Source organism: Stigmatopora argus, chromosome 4, assembly GCF_051989625.1.
Source record: "Stigmatopora argus isolate UIUO_Sarg chromosome 4, RoL_Sarg_1.0, whole genome shotgun sequence".
Classification (NCBI taxonomy): domain Eukaryota; kingdom Metazoa; phylum Chordata; class Actinopteri; order Syngnathiformes; family Syngnathidae; genus Stigmatopora; species Stigmatopora argus.
Genome location: NC_135390.1, coordinates 18989976 through 19007270, shown reverse-complemented (window position 1 = coordinate 19007270; position 17295 = coordinate 18989976). Strand labels below are relative to the sequence as shown.

General features: G+C 42.1%; 4 protein-coding genes across 5 annotated transcripts in view; 1 reads left to right on the top strand and 3 right to left on the bottom strand.

Annotated features, from left to right (window-relative positions):
* pnrc2 (proline-rich nuclear receptor coactivator 2) lies at nucleotides 1-4030 on the top strand. Its single transcript, XM_077598014.1, has 3 exons — nucleotides 1-207; nucleotides 496-771; nucleotides 1749-4030. The coding sequence occupies exon 3, from the start codon at nucleotides 1771-1773 to the stop codon at nucleotides 2269-2271; it is 501 nt and encodes a 166-aa protein (XP_077454140.1). The 5' UTR covers nucleotides 1-207; nucleotides 496-771; nucleotides 1749-1770; the 3' UTR covers nucleotides 2272-4030.
* A 59-nt stretch (nucleotides 4031-4089) lies between these two features.
* Nucleotides 4090-9019, bottom strand: srsf10a (serine and arginine rich splicing factor 10a). 2 transcript variants are annotated; one of them, XM_077598012.1, is made up of 6 exons: nucleotides 8795-9019; nucleotides 7716-7820; nucleotides 6004-6107; nucleotides 5760-5919; nucleotides 5627-5677; nucleotides 4090-4718 (listed from the first exon to the last, which is right to left on the bottom strand). In XM_077598012.1, exons 1-6 carry the CDS (start codon nucleotides 8857-8859, stop codon nucleotides 4454-4456), a joined length of 750 nt encoding a protein of 249 aa, XP_077454138.1. In that variant the 5' UTR covers nucleotides 8860-9019; the 3' UTR covers nucleotides 4090-4453. The 2 variants fall into 2 exon arrangements, with proteins under 2 accessions (XP_077454138.1, XP_077454139.1); XM_077598013.1 differs by lacking the exon at nucleotides 7716-7820 and adding an exon at nucleotides 7353-7639 and having other exon boundaries at nucleotides 6004-6195; nucleotides 8795-8966.
* Nucleotides 9020-9134: 115 nt separating this feature from the next.
* fabp10a (fatty acid binding protein 10a, liver basic) lies at nucleotides 9135-9902 on the bottom strand. Its single transcript, XM_077599296.1, has 4 exons — nucleotides 9738-9902; nucleotides 9494-9666; nucleotides 9304-9393; nucleotides 9135-9230 (listed from the first exon to the last, which is right to left on the bottom strand). Exons 1-4 carry the CDS (start codon nucleotides 9802-9804, stop codon nucleotides 9180-9182), a joined length of 381 nt encoding a protein of 126 aa, XP_077455422.1. The 5' UTR covers nucleotides 9805-9902; the 3' UTR covers nucleotides 9135-9179.
* A 912-nt stretch (nucleotides 9903-10814) lies between these two features.
* myom3 (myomesin 3) overlaps nucleotides 10815-17295 on the bottom strand; it is a 65318-nt gene continuing 58837 nt past the window's right edge. The window contains exons 29-37 of the mRNA XM_077599297.1: nucleotides 16297-16407; nucleotides 16133-16220; nucleotides 14811-14849; nucleotides 14629-14734; nucleotides 13591-13754; nucleotides 12562-12598; nucleotides 12466-12488; nucleotides 12343-12398; nucleotides 10815-11466 (exon numbers count right to left, since the gene is read on the bottom strand). Coding sequence (XP_077455423.1) covers nucleotides 11194-11466; nucleotides 12343-12398; nucleotides 12466-12488; nucleotides 12562-12598; nucleotides 13591-13754; nucleotides 14629-14734; nucleotides 14811-14849; nucleotides 16133-16220; nucleotides 16297-16407 — 897 coding nt within the window. The 3' untranslated portion in view covers nucleotides 10815-11193. The remainder of the gene's footprint in view (nucleotides 11467-12342; nucleotides 12399-12465; nucleotides 12489-12561; nucleotides 12599-13590; nucleotides 13755-14628; nucleotides 14735-14810; nucleotides 14850-16132; nucleotides 16221-16296; nucleotides 16408-17295) is intronic.

The following is a 17295-nucleotide window of genomic DNA, read 5'->3' as shown; positions in this document are numbered from 1 at the left end:
CCGAGGGAGACATTTTGTGGCAATTCGGACGCAGTCGGAAAAGAAGGCGAGAGAGAGCGAACGGAGACGATTGCTTTTTCAAGTTCTGTTTTCCCATTTTAAGGGTTAACACTATTCTTGATTGCGGAACATACTACCGAGCAATATTTGTTTCTCTAAAACAACAACCCAGACGAAAGGCTTCGACGACCAAGCCTGAAGAAGTCGGTAAGGGATACTTGTTTTTCTTCCTCTTGGACTGGTCGCCATTACAGCAGCCTCGGCTCTATTGTTTTGATTCTCTGCTATACTACATTGCTATACAAGGAAGTTTCTCAAACTAAACGACTCAATGGCTTTACTGTATGTATTAACACGTAATTACGTAGATATTATCGACCCCCACCCCCCACCAAATGACCAATTGGACCGAACGAAATGAAACTGCGTCATAACAACAACTGCGCTATGAATGTAAAAAAAAAATGGCCCCTCTTTTTTGTTTTGATTTATCAGGCCCTGCGGCTTCGTGTTGTATCGTGTGCGTCGAGGTGAATTCATGTTCAGCTCGGCTCCGCGAGCAAGCGACGCCCATTGGCACACGACGACCGCCAGACCGGCATACTCGACTAGACAAAGAGCGCTCCGTACCGGCAGGAGGAGACCCGGAGACGACGACGACATTTTCGACGTCGCCTGCTCTCGGAGACGGAGGCCGTTTGTAAGGGAACGACAGGCGAAAAGGACGAAGAAGAGGCAACTCTTCCCAGACAGCTTGGTGGAAACAAAGAGGTGCGTTCAGGGCCCTGCCTGGGGCTTGTTTTTGTCGCTGTTTCGGTGGGAGGAGGGGCGGCCAGGCCAGTGCTAACACGTAGGTTAGGTTAACACCTAGCTTAACTGCTGCACCTTTCCGGCCGTCTATTTCAATGGGCACGAATCTTATGCAATGGACAAGTACTTTTATTTAACGGAGTTAATGTGATGGAGGCTTAGCAAGACGAGATATTTTGGGTGTAAATAACGACTGAGGGATATTCGGTTTCGTCCATTGCTAAGCTTTACAAGTTTTTTTTTGTATACCCCGTTATGTTCACTAAAAGCAACAAATGGTACCCGAAGAATGAATTTTAATTATTCATCTATTTTATTATTTATGTATTAATTATTTTATATTATCTAATAATTGATTACATTTATTTGAAATGCATCCCCATTTGCGATTAAAATTCTCATCCTCACAATCCAGAATGATCAATTTTTCATTGCTTTTTAAAAAAATCGGAATTAAATTGTTTTCATATAAAAATATGACTGGCATCAAACTATTAATACACATTAACTTCACTAAAAGCAACAAATTGTACCCGAATAATGAATTTTACTTAATTATTTATTACCTATTTTATTATTTATATATGATATATTAATTTTATATTATCTAATAATTGATTACATTTATTTTAAAATGCTTCCCCAATTGCGATTAAAATTCTCATCCTCACAATTCAGAATGATCAATTTTTCATTGCATTTTTTATATATAAACCATCTGCATTAAATTATTTTCATATTAAAATATGACTGGCATCAAACTATCGGCTTCCTGACAAATATTCAAAATGACAAAACTAGCAAAAATTCATTATTCACAGTTTTAGGGTATCTTTTAACAATTTAAAAAGGCATATACATACCATTGTTACTTTTTAGGTTTTGGACATAAAATGTAAAGGAAAATGACTCACCCTCGCACGTACCTTCACGTTTAGGTGACACTCGAAGTGAAGCATCATGGGAGGTGGAGGCGGAGAGCGGTGCAGTAACATTCCGAGCCCCAACAACGAGCGCCAGAAGAAGAAGAACCAGCATCTGGGCCGGACCAAGCAGAGGAGCCGCGAGCAGAACGTCAACGTGACGACGACGTCAACGTCGGGCGCGGGGGCCGCCGTCGGCGCCCCCCACCACCACCATCACCGCCGCCGGAGCGCCGACAAGAGCGCAGCCCTGCCATACCAATGCTCCACGGAGACGCGGCAAGCGGAGGCGGCCGCCTCCATCGTCCGCCTGGCCGCCGCCTACGAGCGGGACTGGGAGGGGGCGGTGTCTCACCTCAACACGCTGCTGAGCGCCCGGGGCAGCCCCGGCTACGCCGGGCCCAAGTTCAGCGAGCCGCCCTCGCCCAGCGTGCTGCCCAAGCCGCCGAGCCACTGGGTGGCTTTTCCCATGGGCGCCGGAGAGAGCAGGGAGATGATGAGCTTCCAGCTCAAGAGCCTCTTAAAGGTGCAAGCCTGATGGAAAAAATGGCTGCAATACTTTTAAGTGCGTTTTTAGGAATACACCACCAAATCCCACATTACAGAACTGCCTTCCCGGCCACGACATAAACGGACACCCCGGTATTTTGCGTCGGTTTTTCCTTTTTTATTTTGGCTATCAAAGCAGATTGGGTGCACTTCCCCCCCCTCTCCATATGTTACTTTAATCCCATCACTTTTAGCTTTTGTGAACGAACATACACGGCTGTTATTTTTTTTTTAATATTCTGTAACTCCCAGTTGAGCGGTCGCCTCTTTTTTGTAGCACATTTCAAGATGCGAAGCCCCCCACACCCCCATGCTGTTGTTTGAAAACTTGGATTCTGCAGGGAAGTCACGTGTACATTGTTTTTAAATAAGGTTTGTCGAGAACTTGACGCCATGACACACGGGCGGGCCTTAGGCACTCGACTCCTGTGCACCCATCATTTTTTTTTATTGCGCTGTGCGCAGATGCTATACAGGAGGCGAGTTGCTCTAAGGCCCGGTCGCTATTCATCGTATTCGCGCTGCCTCCCGGAACCGTTATTGTCCTCCATTTTGGGAGGCGCTGTGCAATTTAAGACCGGACGCTTAGCGCGAAAAAAAAAACACAGATCGTGTCCTAGCGGTCTTGGCGGGCTTTGGTGGTGCCGTGCGTTAACCAAAGCCATTTTCTCCCCTTCGTCCTCACGTTCCATTTTCATCGTTCTCGTCTAATGACGTTTATTTGCGGCGCCCTGGCACGCGGAAGAAGACCGACTCGCTCGGTCTTGCCCGCGCCGCAAATTGACGTCGGAAAGACGAGAGCGTGCCGCCTTTTCTGTGACAAATCAAGCCAAGTGCGTTGTTTGCGTTCTATCATTTTTTGAGCCCATTTTGCACTTCGCCTGCTCTCGTTTTGTTAAATTACAAGCCGCGACATTGTTGAATCAGCAGACGCGTCATCGACTATCTTGTTTTTTTTTTTTTCATTTCCCCTGCGTGGAATTGAATCTGCTTCATAGCCAGACTAAAGACGACAAAACCTCATTTGAACATGTTTTTTCAGGAGCCGTGTAAATACTAATGTTGGTATGTATAAAGTACTTGTAGCATATTGTACATTTGCAGGCCCACAACGCGATGGAGGCTTGCGGACGAAAAGTATTTTTTAGTACTAACGATAACACTGAATGTTATGAGATGCATCGCGTCTCTACTTCGAAGATGCTGAAGAATATTTTTGATAAGAAAAAAAAAAGAAAACCGAGCATTTGTCAGTATGAGCGAGCGAGCCCTGCGCTGAAGTCTTTTCGGAGATCTTGCACATGTTTTTATGATTTTGTATGATGCAGCGTAAGGTTACAATTTCAAATCGGAGACATTTGCCCATGTAAGACTTTAATCTGGATGGATTTCACTTTTTCATTTAAAGCCTCTGTAGAAAAAAAACTATTTGATCATTTTGGCCTCTCTGCCCATAGTTAACTGGGATAGCTGAATAGCTAATTCAGAAAATGAACATTTATTTCCCAAGCTGTTCTTCCGCCAGCTTTTAATTTTTTTTTTTTTTAAACAATTTTTCATCCAGATCAAAGTCCTGCAATGTCCCATTGTGCTAAATTAAAACTACAAACCAATTGGCTTTAAATTCTGTCCCCACTGTTGTCATTATATTTGAAGAATAGAAAATGCCCTGTATAAGATTGGAAATAATTTGGTGAAATTCAAAATTTACAAAACAAAAATAAAATCCCTTCCCCTTCCCCCCTAAACGATGTGTTTGTCTTGATTTCTATCTTTTTGGGGGGTATTATATAGTAAGTGGTAAAACTCAAACTTGTAGTTTTTTTATTGAACTACTAGAGAAGAGTCATTGTAAAAACAAACACACAGATGTGGAAGATACATTGTTAGCTTGACTATAGTTGACATTGAAACAATGTAAATTTGCCCAAAAGATTGGCTTTTGTCTATCTAGCGTAATTAACATCAATGCTGGGCGGCGTTAAAAGTACTTAAGGACACATTAGTACTTGAGCTCTGTAGATTGATGCGGTGATACTGCCCCCCTAGTGTCGTTTGAGGGATTGCTAGCATTAGTAATACAGATAGAAAAAGAATTTGAAACTCACTGGCATTGACGTCTCAACCCACTCTACAAAAGTCACAATATTTTCCTGAATTATCGAACGTACTTAACGGTGTCCAGACTTGTACTCTGCCCAAGAACGGGAGCGCGATCGGGAGCGTGATACAGACCGTGAAACGGAGCGTGTGAAGGAGTTGCCGCGGGCGCCGGGTGCCTGGCGGGAGTCCTCGTCCTGGCATTCGGGGCTGCGAGACCGGGACGGGCTCTTTCTGCCTTTGGGCCTGTTGCGGGAGGGCGAACGGGATGCGGAGCGGTCTCGAGGGGCGGGCTCGCGCTGGCCTCGGTTCCGTTTGTCTTGGCTGCCTTTGTACCTGACCGCAAAAAGAAAAATAAAAGTTTTCATTAAGTGAATTTGCGATAATTGAGGGAAGACTGTACAGTGGTACCTCGAGATACGAGCTTAATTTGTTCCAGGACTGAGCTCGTATGTATTTTCTCGTAACTCGAACGAACGTTTTCCATTGAAATGAACTCAAAACAAATTAATTTGTTCCAACCCTCTGAAAAAACACCAAAAACAGGATATTGGATTGGAAAAAAATGTTTTATTTCTTCTAACTGCCATAGTGGTTTAATATTACTAAAATGTGTTTAATAGAACTAAAATTAGACGGATACAACATAAACAAATTTAAATGAACTTGGGTTACGATGCAAACACTCAAAAATAAGTTCAATCTAACCTTACACTCAACTTAATTCTAATTTTGTTTTACCTTTTTATACTTTCGTTTTCCGGGTTAACTGTTTGCCACGCCTCCACCCTCACATTCGCTATCGATGGGCTGTTTGCTGTTGTATTCCCTTCAAAATATTCCGAAAATGATGCACACAAATGTCCTCACAATAGAACAACGCACGACCGCCTGCCAACGGGAAGTAGTCTTGAATTAGCAATCGCTCCGCTAACGGGAGCTAACAGGCTAAGGGGGGGGGGGGAAAACACTGAAAAAATGCAACGCTCCGCCCAATGCTCGCAGAGACATTACAAATGGGTAGTTGCGACCAGAGACATTACACGAGGAGTTGAGGGGGGGCGTTCTCGTATCCCGAAATTTCTCGTATCTAGGGTTAATTATTTGCTCAAAATTTTACTCGTATCTCGAAATGCTCGTATGTCGAGGTACCACTGTATTTTCATTTGGTCATGAAAAAATGACAATGGTGCAAAAATAATCACTTGCTCTGATTACGGGTAAAAAAAGAAAGAAACGCTTACTTGTCATGTTCGCGGCTTCTGCTGCGTCTGTGCCTGCTGTACGAGCGTGAACTGTAAATAGCATGTCATATTTTGTTTTAAAAAAAAAATGAAGGCAAGAGAATATAAAGACAAATGGGCGAGAAGGGCTTACGCTCTCGGACTGATGGACCTCCGCGATCGGCGGTCGTAGGAAGGGCTGCGCGACCGCCGCCGGCCGTAGCTACGACTGCGTGAGCGTCTACGCCGATCGTCGTCGTAACGCGAAAAACTGCGAGGGGAGTGCCGCTCTTTTGTCTTCATCTGGTTGGGAGCTTTTGGGAGAGAATATTCGGAGACGGAAACGCTCAGTCGCGTCCCCAAATTGCACAGGTGAGGGTCTTAAGTCTCTTACTTACTCTTTCGGTCTCCCTGGGCAAACTGGATCTCGATCTGGCGACCGGACACCCACTTGTGGTCCAGGTTGTGGAGGGCGTCTTCGGCATCTCGCACATCTTCGAACGTGCTGACGCGGTTAAGGGTTTTGTTTTGGGGAAACTTGACCTCAAGTGCGGACCTCAATATTTTCTCCAACGCCATTTAATAAGTTTCTTTTTGTTTCCATGCAAGGCACCACAATTTGAAATTCAAAGAATGGAAGAAGTATGCTTTTTAAAAAAAATATTAAGGCCTACCAGATGAAATTCAAGGTTTTTTTTTTTTTGGTTCGTACTTGGGACTTTTTAAGCAACCTGACTCATTTCAATTTAGCACACTCGTCTTCACCTTACCAAAATTTGGACATCACTAGTTGACTGGCGTATTTTCTCGCATATTAGCCACCTGCACGTATAAGCCGCACCCTCAAAATTGCCTTAAAAATGGTTGAATTTTACAATTTCTCTGGTTTTTCAACCCTAGGCAAGATGGCGGCACGCTAAGCGAGCAACGGCAAGCACAAGTACGTGAGTTTTTCACGTTTTATGCAAAATAGGGTTTTTTTTTTCTTTAATTTTATTCATAGATGTCAAAATAAAATTGTGTTCAGCCTTTTATCGGTTTATCTTTTCTCTATTTTGAAATAAATGACCGCATCGGCTGCATTGTCTTGCGTTATGCCGTTTCGTCTCGTGACCGGACGTTTGGCCGACCGACAGTTCGCAGAACGGACGTTTCGCCGAAACGGGACTCGCGCGCCCGCCCCCGGATCGTGTGTACCCTTTTTCAACCTTGGCCCGCGAGCCATATACGGCCCGTTACAGATAACATTCATTTAGGAACAACAAGGGCATTTACTTCCCTCACTTGTTATTCCTAAATGAATGTTATCTGTAACAGGCCGTATATGGCCCGCGGGCCGAGGTTGAAAAACATGTACACACACACGATCCGGGGGCGGGGCAAGCGCGAATCCCGTTTCGGCAAAACGTCCGTTCGGCGAATTGTCCGTTGGCCAAACGTCCGTCGGCGAAACGTCCGAGTACCGTTTCGGGCATGTCAAGTCTAATTTGTGCGCATATAAGCCGCACCCTTGATTCAATCATCATTTTGCGACAAATTACGGCATAAATGCGAGAAAATATGGTAATTAATTAGTCCGCCCAAGCACACAAACACTACAGTGACCCTCTCCTATTTATATAAAGCTCAATGCAGGCCCATCATGAAATAATCAAGAACAATACATAACCATCATTTAGTCATTGGAATACATGATATAAAAGAGATTTGTGGAGGATACATATAAAAAAAGGCTTGTCTTGATTACCTTTTAACACGCTTGTTCTTTGAACTTGAGCTTGCTCTTTATTGCCTCGGCAGAAGATACGTAGAACTTGTCTTTGCCCAATAAACCTTTTTTCGCTCGCTTTTTCCACAAAATGGCCGTTTCTCACTCTTGCTCGCCCCCATCTTTGCATCTTGATGCTTTTGCTTTGCTTGTTTTTTTTTGTTTTCGTTTTTTTGCTAGCGCTTGGTCTTTGGCTACTCTACCTGGTAACTTTTCTGTGTGTAGCGGTAGGGGAGGGGGCTCTCCAGAACTGTATCTTTACCATTCTGAGGCAACAACAGAAGAGATGGCAGTTAACCAATGGCGCATATCACAGTCAAAGCAGCACAGAAGAAAGGATATTGAATGTAAGCAAATCCTCTTGGTCGCCGCGTATAGAAGTCAAGTGGAATGTAGACGTCTACAATAGGCCCGTAACGGCCAAACTCGCGCCGCAAATCTTCTGGCCTAAAGTGTCGTAAAATAATCACATAAACACAGTTTTTGCCTTCATGTTTTGAAGACCACACGAGCTGCATGTACAAACCCACACGGGCACGTTATGGAAGTTCATTTTCGGTTCAAAGTTTGGGAAAGAAGTGAAGGGGGTTAAAAAAAATGCACAACAGGTTACAAAAGGAGGGTCTAAAAGGTTAACATGGCTGCATGATTCATTATTGAAACACCTTTTAAGTTTTAAAGAAATAAATAGGATAATTGTATTTCAGTCGGAAATTATAAACATAAGCATTTTATTAATCCACCCATGTAGTATTTTTTCCAACTTTTTTCAATTATAAAAACGGCTCATGTAAGGAGTGCTTTTATCCACTGTTTTAAAAGCATCTAATTTTGAATATTTGTACTCTAATTCACAGCCCTTGAAATAACGCCAATAATTCACTTTTGTAAATAAATATGATTTCAAATGATAGAAAATAATTTCTCTTGCCTAGAAAACCAATGATTTATATTCAAATATTCAGTATGATTAACTTCCTAAAAAAATCCATTAATATGCCATTCAAAAAATACAATTAAACTTATTTACGTCACCCTACGTCAATATGGCGGCTGCTTAAATGCAAATGTCCCAAAGTACCCGGATGTTAGCAAACGCCTACTCTAATTCCGTTGCATTTCGACTTTTAACGAACGCTTCTTTTTTTTGTTTTTTGTTTACTTACTTCTTATTAACATTGTAATACAGTTCCGAATTATAAAAATGAATATTTAATAGTTCCAGTCTAAGCAGCAGGTCGCTTAGCCGACGTTATTACGGTACTTCTGATATATATTTTTTATACAATGGCGACTTCTTCATAGTCTGATTTTGATTGCATACACAAACATACACCAATTCGCTAATGAAGTCGACTATATTTTTAAGACAGCTATTTATTCGGTTGGGAAATTACACACGGTTAGCTGTGAAGACTCACCTGGACTCATCTGAAATATTCCGAACAAAGAGAGAGGAGTTTGGGGGTCGCAGATACCTCGCCATTTGTTACGGCGATTTGTTAGCAGCAGCAGCAGTAGTAATCTTAGCCAAAATCTTTCGACGATTCCTAATGTCTGTCGCAATATTAATGCCGAGCCTCGAGGCTAGCACGCTATGTTGCTAACGTCTCAGTACGCAATGCGCCTGCGCTTTAGGAATCAGATTCTTGATTGAGCATGCGCACAAATTACCCAGCCGGGATGGATTCAGGAGAAGAATATAAAAACGGAAAACGTACAACTACTGTAATACAAACACGAAACATATCCGACATTGAATTTGATTTAAATAGACATTTATTTCAAATTTCACTGCCCAGGTTATTACATTTTCTTGCTCTTCCTCACAAGAGTTACGGAGCCCATGGTCAGAGTCTAAAGTGAGAAGGGAAGAAAAAAACAAATTGACACAGTTCTACAAATGTGGCAAATGATGCGTTCGGGGTACCTCGATCATTTCGCCTCCTTTGATTTCCTGGATGTGGATGAATTTGCCAGTGTTGCACACCAACTTCCCACCCTCCATGTTGACAACACACTGGATAAGTCATAGAACGGAGAATATATATATATCAAAACTAGATCTCAATGATCAAAATGATATGCAAATGTTTGTATTTTCCTCATGAGCAGTTAACCTTGAGTTTCTTGCCATCCATGGTGGTGATGTCAGCCTCCTTGCCGATGGTGAAGGAGTTGGTCAAGGTCTTGCCCGGGGTCTTGGAGGTCACCACGAAATCATTGCCCTTCTGCGTGATCTCCGTCACCGGCTTGATGTCCTTGGCCATCTTAATGACATCATCGGGGAGGTCTGGTGAGTGACATAAAATAAAATAAAAATCAATTTGCACTTCAAGATAGAACTATTTTTTGTGTCCTCACCCATGGCCTTGAGGAAGGCCTCGTAGTTCTCCTGGGCGTAGACCTGCCATGTTCCATTGAAGTCCATGTTGACCAAAAGGAGGCTGAATGGGAAGAGTCTGCTCCAGGCAAGTTGCTTATATTCACCCCGGACAAGTCGTTTAATTAGTAACCCCGTCGGACGTTGTTTGAACAACCCTGAGTTCATTTGCTACAAAAATTGGAGTGAAATCTAAGTGGCGGCTACTTTTGTCTTCCAGTGTGACTACTAAGCCACAACCCAAAACTCACATGGCTAGCATCACCAAGCAACACAAAACTTGCACACACAAAATGCATTTTAATTCAAAACTCAGCATTACATAGCATATTTATTCAAATAGACGCCACCTCCAAACAGGGCGCAATATAAAATAAACAGTAGCAATTTCACTTCATACACGTCCGCAACCTTTCCCTCCGCGGTGCCATTGAACCTCACGCGAATCTCCTCTAACGCGACTTCAGTGGCTTACAAGGGGAGGTGAACGACCCCGTGGACTGTTTGCACATTTAAAGTACAAATCTGCCTTTTTTATTTCTGTATTTCGTTCCATTACTTCTCAAATCAAACTAACCTACGTGACCAAATCCTTTGGCATACCGTAACATCCAAAATAGAACTGCTGTCTTTTATCACCCTAGTTAAACATGTAAAGCAAAAAAAGTAAATACCGTATTTTCCGGACTATAAGTCACAATTTTTTTTTTCATCCTTTGACTGGGCCTGTGACAATACTTGAGTGTGACCTTTGTTTTCCTTTTTCTCTCGGACTACCTACAGCCTGTTTTTTTTACTATTGTTTGTTATCTGAAAAAAATTAAAAGGGGGCCCTAATAAGGATATGTTAATAATGTTATTACAATAAACAGATTTCCATAGACCAGGGGTGTCAGACTCGGGTTGGTTCGCGGGCCGCTTTAACGTCAACTTGATCTCACGTGGGCCGGACCATTTTAGATTTTTTTTAAAATAAATGGATTAAAAGAACTGGATTAAAATCCCTGAATATTCATTTTTTATAGATCTAAAACAATGTTTATTTTAGCTTTTTTAAAATATATTTTTAGATTTTACAAAATGATTTTTGAACTAAAAACACAGAAAAAATGATTAAAAAATTAAAATTATTGATTTAAAAGGGAGAAAATAAGGGAATTTAATATACATCTATACTCTTCATTTTAATTTGATCCTAAAACAGAAAGTTGGCACTCATGATTTACTTTCCCAGGCCACACAAAATGATGCGGCGGGCCAGATTTGGCCCCTGGGCCGCCACTTTGACACATGTGGGTTAAACTATCCATGCTGGATCCATTGGAACAAAAATCTGCACCCAAAAGTTTGGACACCCTCGCCACAGACACTTCAAATTTCGATCCGACCCACTTATTAGTCGTAAATTAAAATCTGGCCCTCGTTCCCAACCTCCGTTTACAATCCCATCTCCACGGCGTTCGCCGGCGGCGCCTCGTCTCGCTTGTACACGCTAACAGTGACGTCCACCGACTCGGATCCGCAGCGGTTACGGACCAGCACGGAGTATTTGCCCGAGTTGTCGGTTCGGACGTCGTTGATGGTGATGGTGCTGCAGCCTGGCTCCCTGGTGATGAAGTACTGGTCCTCGCCGGCGATCTCTCGCTCGTTGCGCAGCCAGAAGACATCCGGGACAGGGTCGCCCTCGATGAAGCACGTCAAGCACAGAGACTGCGCAGGAGAATATGGTGTAGAATTTGACATATTTTCTCGCATATTGACCGCCTCCGCGTATAAGCCGTACCCTTAAAAGATGGTGGCGCCCTGAGCGAGAAATGGCAGGCACAAATACAGTGGTACCTCGACCTACGATCAGCTCGTGGTACGACGAAAATTTCAATCGAATAATCCGCCCACGATACGATCAAAATTTCAAGATGCGACCAAGCCAGGTGGCCATGACATGAGAGGCTGTTTATCATTGTAGCGCACTGTCTTTTTTGCCGCATCTCTTTCGTGTATAACAGATATCTACGAGCACTGAACGATTTATTCAGACGAGTTCTCCTACGCATCGACCAGGAAACACGCATGCAAGGGCAAAAAGAGGATTTTCTGGGTAATGAAGTATACTCATGCACATAACACCGATAGCCAATGGCACCCTTTCTCAGAATAAAACTTCATTACCCAGAATCAATACGTGGGTAAGCTCAGCTATTATATTTCCTGTTATTCTTTCCTTAGCCTTAGCTCCCGCGATCGCTCATTCAAGACTACTTCTCGTTGGCAAGTGGTCGTGCGTTATCCTATTGTGAGGACATTTGTGTGCATCATTTTCGGAATATTTTGAAGGGAATACAACAGCAAACAGCCCATCGATAGCGAACGTAAGGGTGGAGGCGTGGCAAACCGCTAACCCGGCCAGAACGAAGGTAACAAAAGATTAAAACAAAATTCGAATTCAGTTTTGTGTAAAGTTACATTAAACGTATGTTTGAGTGTCTGTATGTATTAATCAGAGTTAATTTAAATTTGTGCGTTTATAAATACGGCTTATATGCCAGAAAATACGATAATCATGGTATCGTTTCGTGTCTCACTCACCTTGCCCTCCATGATGGCCACCACATCCGGAAGACCTTTAATGACCTTGGCCCGGTCTGAAACAAATTCATTCCTCCATGACGGCCGCTCTCAAATATTCTCCTGTTAGACATTTGTACTCACTTTTCTCAATGACGGCTTCTTGCCTGAAAGGAAAAAAACGAGACGTCGGATCGGCATCTCGGCAAAACACGCCAAATCGCTTCAAACTAAACTTACTTCAGCCTCTGGTGCCCAAGCAAGGCATCTGCAAACGCTGTGAAAAAAATGGAATATTATTGCAATGACGTTTTTTCATAAATATATATATTTTTTTCCAAGATGGCGCTGTCATGCGGAAGCCAGTGGCAGTAGCTCTGTCCACTCTTATTTGTTTTTCGTGTTTTACAGCCCTTCTATCTTTTTTTAATTACATTTTAATATTTCTTAATACATTCCTTTTTACTTTACTTTGTACTTTATACTTTAATGTTTTAATGTTTTTACAACTTTCCTTGTTCTGTTAGCCTGGCTTCTTTCTGCTACTTCTTTTTTGGAATCATTCAGCCATGCCTACGTTGTCATACACATGGGACTAGCTGTTACAATACGCAGCAGAAGGAGCAACACCTCAATACCGCTGGAAATTCGGAGCTGGACAAAAGTGCCGGGAGAAGAAGCAACGCTTCAGACCAACCATTCCATCATGGGATAAGATGGAAGAGCTATCGCCGCTTACCAGGCCGGAAACGGAGTCGGGGGGTTCTACTTTGCTACTGTTGTCTTCAGCTCCAGACTACTGAGGAACTGTGACTCCGCATATTCTCTACCTCGGTCCCAGTCTGCAGAAGTTCCCCATCTTGTGAAAGACTTCCTGTGTGTGGTTCCAGTTTTATCCAACTTTACAACGTCTTTTTCTTGAGTCTGTATCCGTTTTTGCTACCGAAACCAAGATGGCGGCATTCAAGTGGCAGCCGGTGGCGGTAGCTCCGTCCACTCTTGCTCGTTTTTGTGTTTTTGCTGCTTTTCGGTCTTAATGAATTGATTTGGTGATTCTTAATGATCCCATTTACTTTGCTTTGCTTTGTACTTTGTGCTTTTGCTTTGTTGTTCTGCAGCCTTTGCGACTGTACTGTCTAATTGTAACTGTGTTTTTTTATTTTCTGTATCTGCATTCCCCCCCTTCTTGCTACTGTCACAATGAAATTCCCCGAGTACGGGATGAATAAAGTTATCCAATCCAATCCAAAAACGGCACACGGCCCTCACCTTGTCCCGACAGGTCTAGGTTACGCTCGTGCTTCTCCACGCCGTCAAACATCTCCAAGATGTATTTGCCTTTGTCGTTCTCCGTTGGGTTGAAAATGTCCATCCAGACCGTATGAACGTTGCTTCCCATCCTGATCCTGGACTGCGGTTCCATTTGTTTACCTCTGTGGGAAAAAAGGCAATTTACTACAGAAGTATCTTAAATGTTACATTTCAACTCATTGGCTGCCACTAACGACATTAGACGTCCAATCCATTGAAAGCGGGACGTCTACAAGTTTGAAACTCACTTGTTCATTCGCTGCCAGTCTCCTAGTTCAAGTAGATTGGACATCCACTAATGACAAACTTATTTAAATTCACAGCAGAAGAGCCACAAAATGTTCAATAAAGTAAATGCCAGATTTGATTCCAGATTTCTTCTGGTTCTAATGGTTCTTTCAATTGCCGGTTAAATTTTAATCGATATTAAGTGTAATATCTTGATGACCAGCAGATGGTGCTATAGATTTACTGTAAAAATCCCAACACAAGCAGACTATGATTGTGATCATTTTTACATAATTTTACATGTAGCAAACACAAACTGTAATCCTTTGACCATTTTATAGTTACCCCCCCCCGAGAAAAAATATCAGGGAACGCCCACAATTTTCCCCAGCATTCGATTTGTGACGTCACAACCAGAATTGATCATTTTTAGATATCTAGTGCTAATAAATGTGGACAGAACGTCCACATATCAACAAAAAACCTTTGCTAGCATGCTAACAGCCTTCTAAAATCTGCAGCTCATTCTTCGTGTGACTACTTCATCTTCAGTTTGGAGATTTTCCTTGTGGGCGGAGCTAGGGCAGCTTGCAAATGAAGACTAACCCGAATATAATTTCTTTTTAAAGCCTTTTCTGTCACTTTCATGGATGGATTTGTGTCCAAAATTGAGTCTGCTCTCATTTCAAAGCACTTTCTGTCATACTTCTTAGCAACATTGGAATAAAATCTTTCTCTTGGTGCTGATTTTCACGCTGTAGCGCTTACTTAAAGCTCCAGGTGGTCTTCAAGTAGCTTATATAATATGTGAGGCAGCAGTAAAGCCTGAAACCTTCTGCCGTACTCTGAACCCTCAGCGGACCTGCTGACAATCCTGCCGGGATAGAAAGATGGATACCGAGTCAAAACAGCACGTTGACGCGAGGGTTTCGAACGCACGCTTCGCTCACCGCATTGTTTGCTCAGCTGTTGCAGGAGCTTGTCGTACTCTGTGAAGAAACATAAACACGGATAATAATAAGCGGAAGCTGACATTTACGACCGAACGAGCGGTAATGTGTGCCAGGTCACTCGTTGGAAAGGTTATGAAGAAATAGAGCGGGAAGTCCAATTTTCAGGCGGAGGCCCGGCAGGGAATGATCACATTTCGGTGTTATTGACGGCAAAAGACGTTCAATCTACAGTAATACCTTATTTATGATGGTTAACAGGTTCCAGGAGATGCCACAATTAGTGAAATTGGTGTTTTTATGGTGCCTATTCAGTAATATTTGGACTTTTAAAACCATATCTGTATACTATTGTTAAACTTTTGAAGCTAGACACTGTCCTATAGTGGCCAGTGAAATACAGTGGTACCTCGACATACAAGCACCCCAACATACGAGCATTTCGACATAGGAGTAAAATTTCGAGCAAATAATTATCTCTAGATACGAGACAAATTTCGAGATGCGAGAAAGCCAGGTGGCCAAGACATGAGAGGCTGTTTATCATTGTCTTTTTTGCCACATCTCTTTCGTGTAAAACAGATATCTACGAGCACTGGGCGGAGCATTGCATTTTTTCAGTGTTTTTTTTTCCGTCCTCAGCACGAAATACGGAGCGATCGCTAATACGAGGAGTATAGTATATTACTTCTCGTTGGCTGCTCATAAGAACATCAGGGGCACTGCCTCGCAACTCCCTCTTTCTAATGTCTCTGGTTGCAACTCTCTCTTTGTAATGTCTCTGCGAGCACTGGGCGGAGCATTGCATTTTTTTTCGGTGTTTTTTCCCTCTTAGCCTGTTAGCTCCCGTTGGCGGAGCGATCGCTAATTCAAGACTACTTCTCGTTGGCAAATGGTTGTGCGTTATCCTATTGTGAGGACATTTGTGTGCATCATTTTCAGAATATTTTGAAGGGAATACAACAGCAAACAGCCCATCGATACTAAAAGTCAGGATGGAGGCGGGGCAAACAGAGCCAACCCGGCCGGAAGAATGGTATAAAAATGTAAAACACAATTAGAATTAAGTTTAGTGTAAGGTTAGATTAAACCTATTTTTGAGTGTGTCTGCATCGTAATTCAAATTCATTTAAATTTGTTTATGTTATATTACAATTCACCAGTGCAAAAAGTCAAAAATCCCACCAACAGCTTGTCAATCAGGCCTTTTCTTACTTTCATTTGCGTAAAAATGCTCCGATTTGACAAAATTGTCAGCTGACGAGAACCCCGCTTAAATGCCGCGGCGTAAAAAAAACCCATTAAACAAACGAGCTTGTCACCTTCATCTCGCAAAGCCAAGGTGCTGACGTCCTCTCCTCTGGTGTCCGACACCACGGCTTTGTACGAGCCAGCTTGCTTCTTTTCCATCTGAGGGGACACGTTACACACAATTCTTGTAATTATGCATTCAAAACGGATGCATGCTGATTTAGTGTTTGATTACCTGTGGAATGGTAAGTGCACTGGATCCAGAGGGGTAGTCGTAATCGACCTGGGTCACTGCGGCGCCGTCCTTGAACCACTTGAGTTTGGAGTCTTTAGTTGTGTTTGTCACCTTTTGAAATATTAAAGCGTTAAATTGCTCTAATTACCTTTGACCACCATATCTCCAATCCATCTGATCTGGGTGAAGCTAGCAACGAATTATCACTGAGTTCAAATGGATTGGACGACTTTATTGCTGTCAATAGCACTGAAATAAAAAAAAATTGAGTCATCTATTTTAAATTACTTTTTAAAAATCCATCACATGACAAATAACCCAAAGCGTAAAAGTAAAACTAAACACAAACTAATAGAAAAAATGGAAATGAGTAATTATAAATTCACTCTATAAACTAATCAATGCTAACTGAATTTAAAAAAAAAACACAAAAATGAACTGTAATGAAAATCCCCGCAAACAGCTTTAGTCCAAACCAGCTTAAATGCAATTAAATATGAAAAAACCCACACATTTTAAAGCAAGGTTGTCAGAGTCGGGTTGGTTCGCGGGCCACGTTAACGTCAACTCGATTTTTAATGTGGGCAGGACCATTTTAGATACAATATTTAGATTTATTTTTTTATAAATGGATTAAAAGAACTGGATTAAAAGCCCTGAATATTCAGTTTTTTATAGATCTAAAATAATGTTTATTTTAGCTTTTTTAAAAATATATTTTTAGATTTTACAAAATGATTTTTGAACTAAAAACACAGAAAAAATGGATTAAAAAATTACAATTATTGATTTAAAAGGGTAAAATCAGGAAATTTAATATAAATCTATACTCTTCATTTTAATTTGATCCTAAAACAGAAAGTCGGCAGACATGATTTACTTTCCCGGGCCACACAAAATGATGCGGCGGGCCAGATTTGGCCCCCGGGCCGCCACTTTGACACATGTATCTTAAAGGATGTATATAGCACTCAATATGCGATTTTATATCGGACTTGA

Excerpts from the sequence above, each read along its gene's own strand:
- fabp10a (XM_077599296.1), bottom strand. The coding sequence starts at position 9,804 with ATGGACTTCAATGGAACATGGCAGGTCTACGCCCAGGAGAACTACGAG. Across the intron at positions 9,394-9,493 it reads TGGATGGCAAGAAACTCAAG|TGTGTTGTCAACATGGAGGG; the intron begins GTTAACTGCTCA and ends TGACTTATCCAG. Across the intron at positions 9,231-9,303 it reads AAGGAGGCGAAATGATCGAG|ACTCTGACCATGGGCTCCGT; the intron begins GTACCCCGAACG and ends TTCTCACTTTAG.
- srsf10a (XM_077598012.1), bottom strand. The coding sequence starts at position 8,859 with ATGGCGAGGTATCTGCGACCCCCAAACTCCTCTCTCTTTGTTCGGAAT. Across the intron at positions 7,821-8,794 it reads AATATTTCAGATGAGTCCAG|GCCAGAAGATTTGCGGCGCG; the intron begins GTGAGTCTTCAC and ends ACGACACTTTAG. Across the intron at positions 5,678-5,759 it reads AGGTCCATCAGTCCGAGAGC|TTCACGCTCGTACAGCAGGC; the intron begins GTAAGCCCTTCT and ends TGCTATTTACAG.
- pnrc2 (XM_077598014.1), top strand. The coding sequence starts at position 1,771 with ATGGGAGGTGGAGGCGGAGAGCGGTGCAGTAACATTCCGAGCCCCAAC.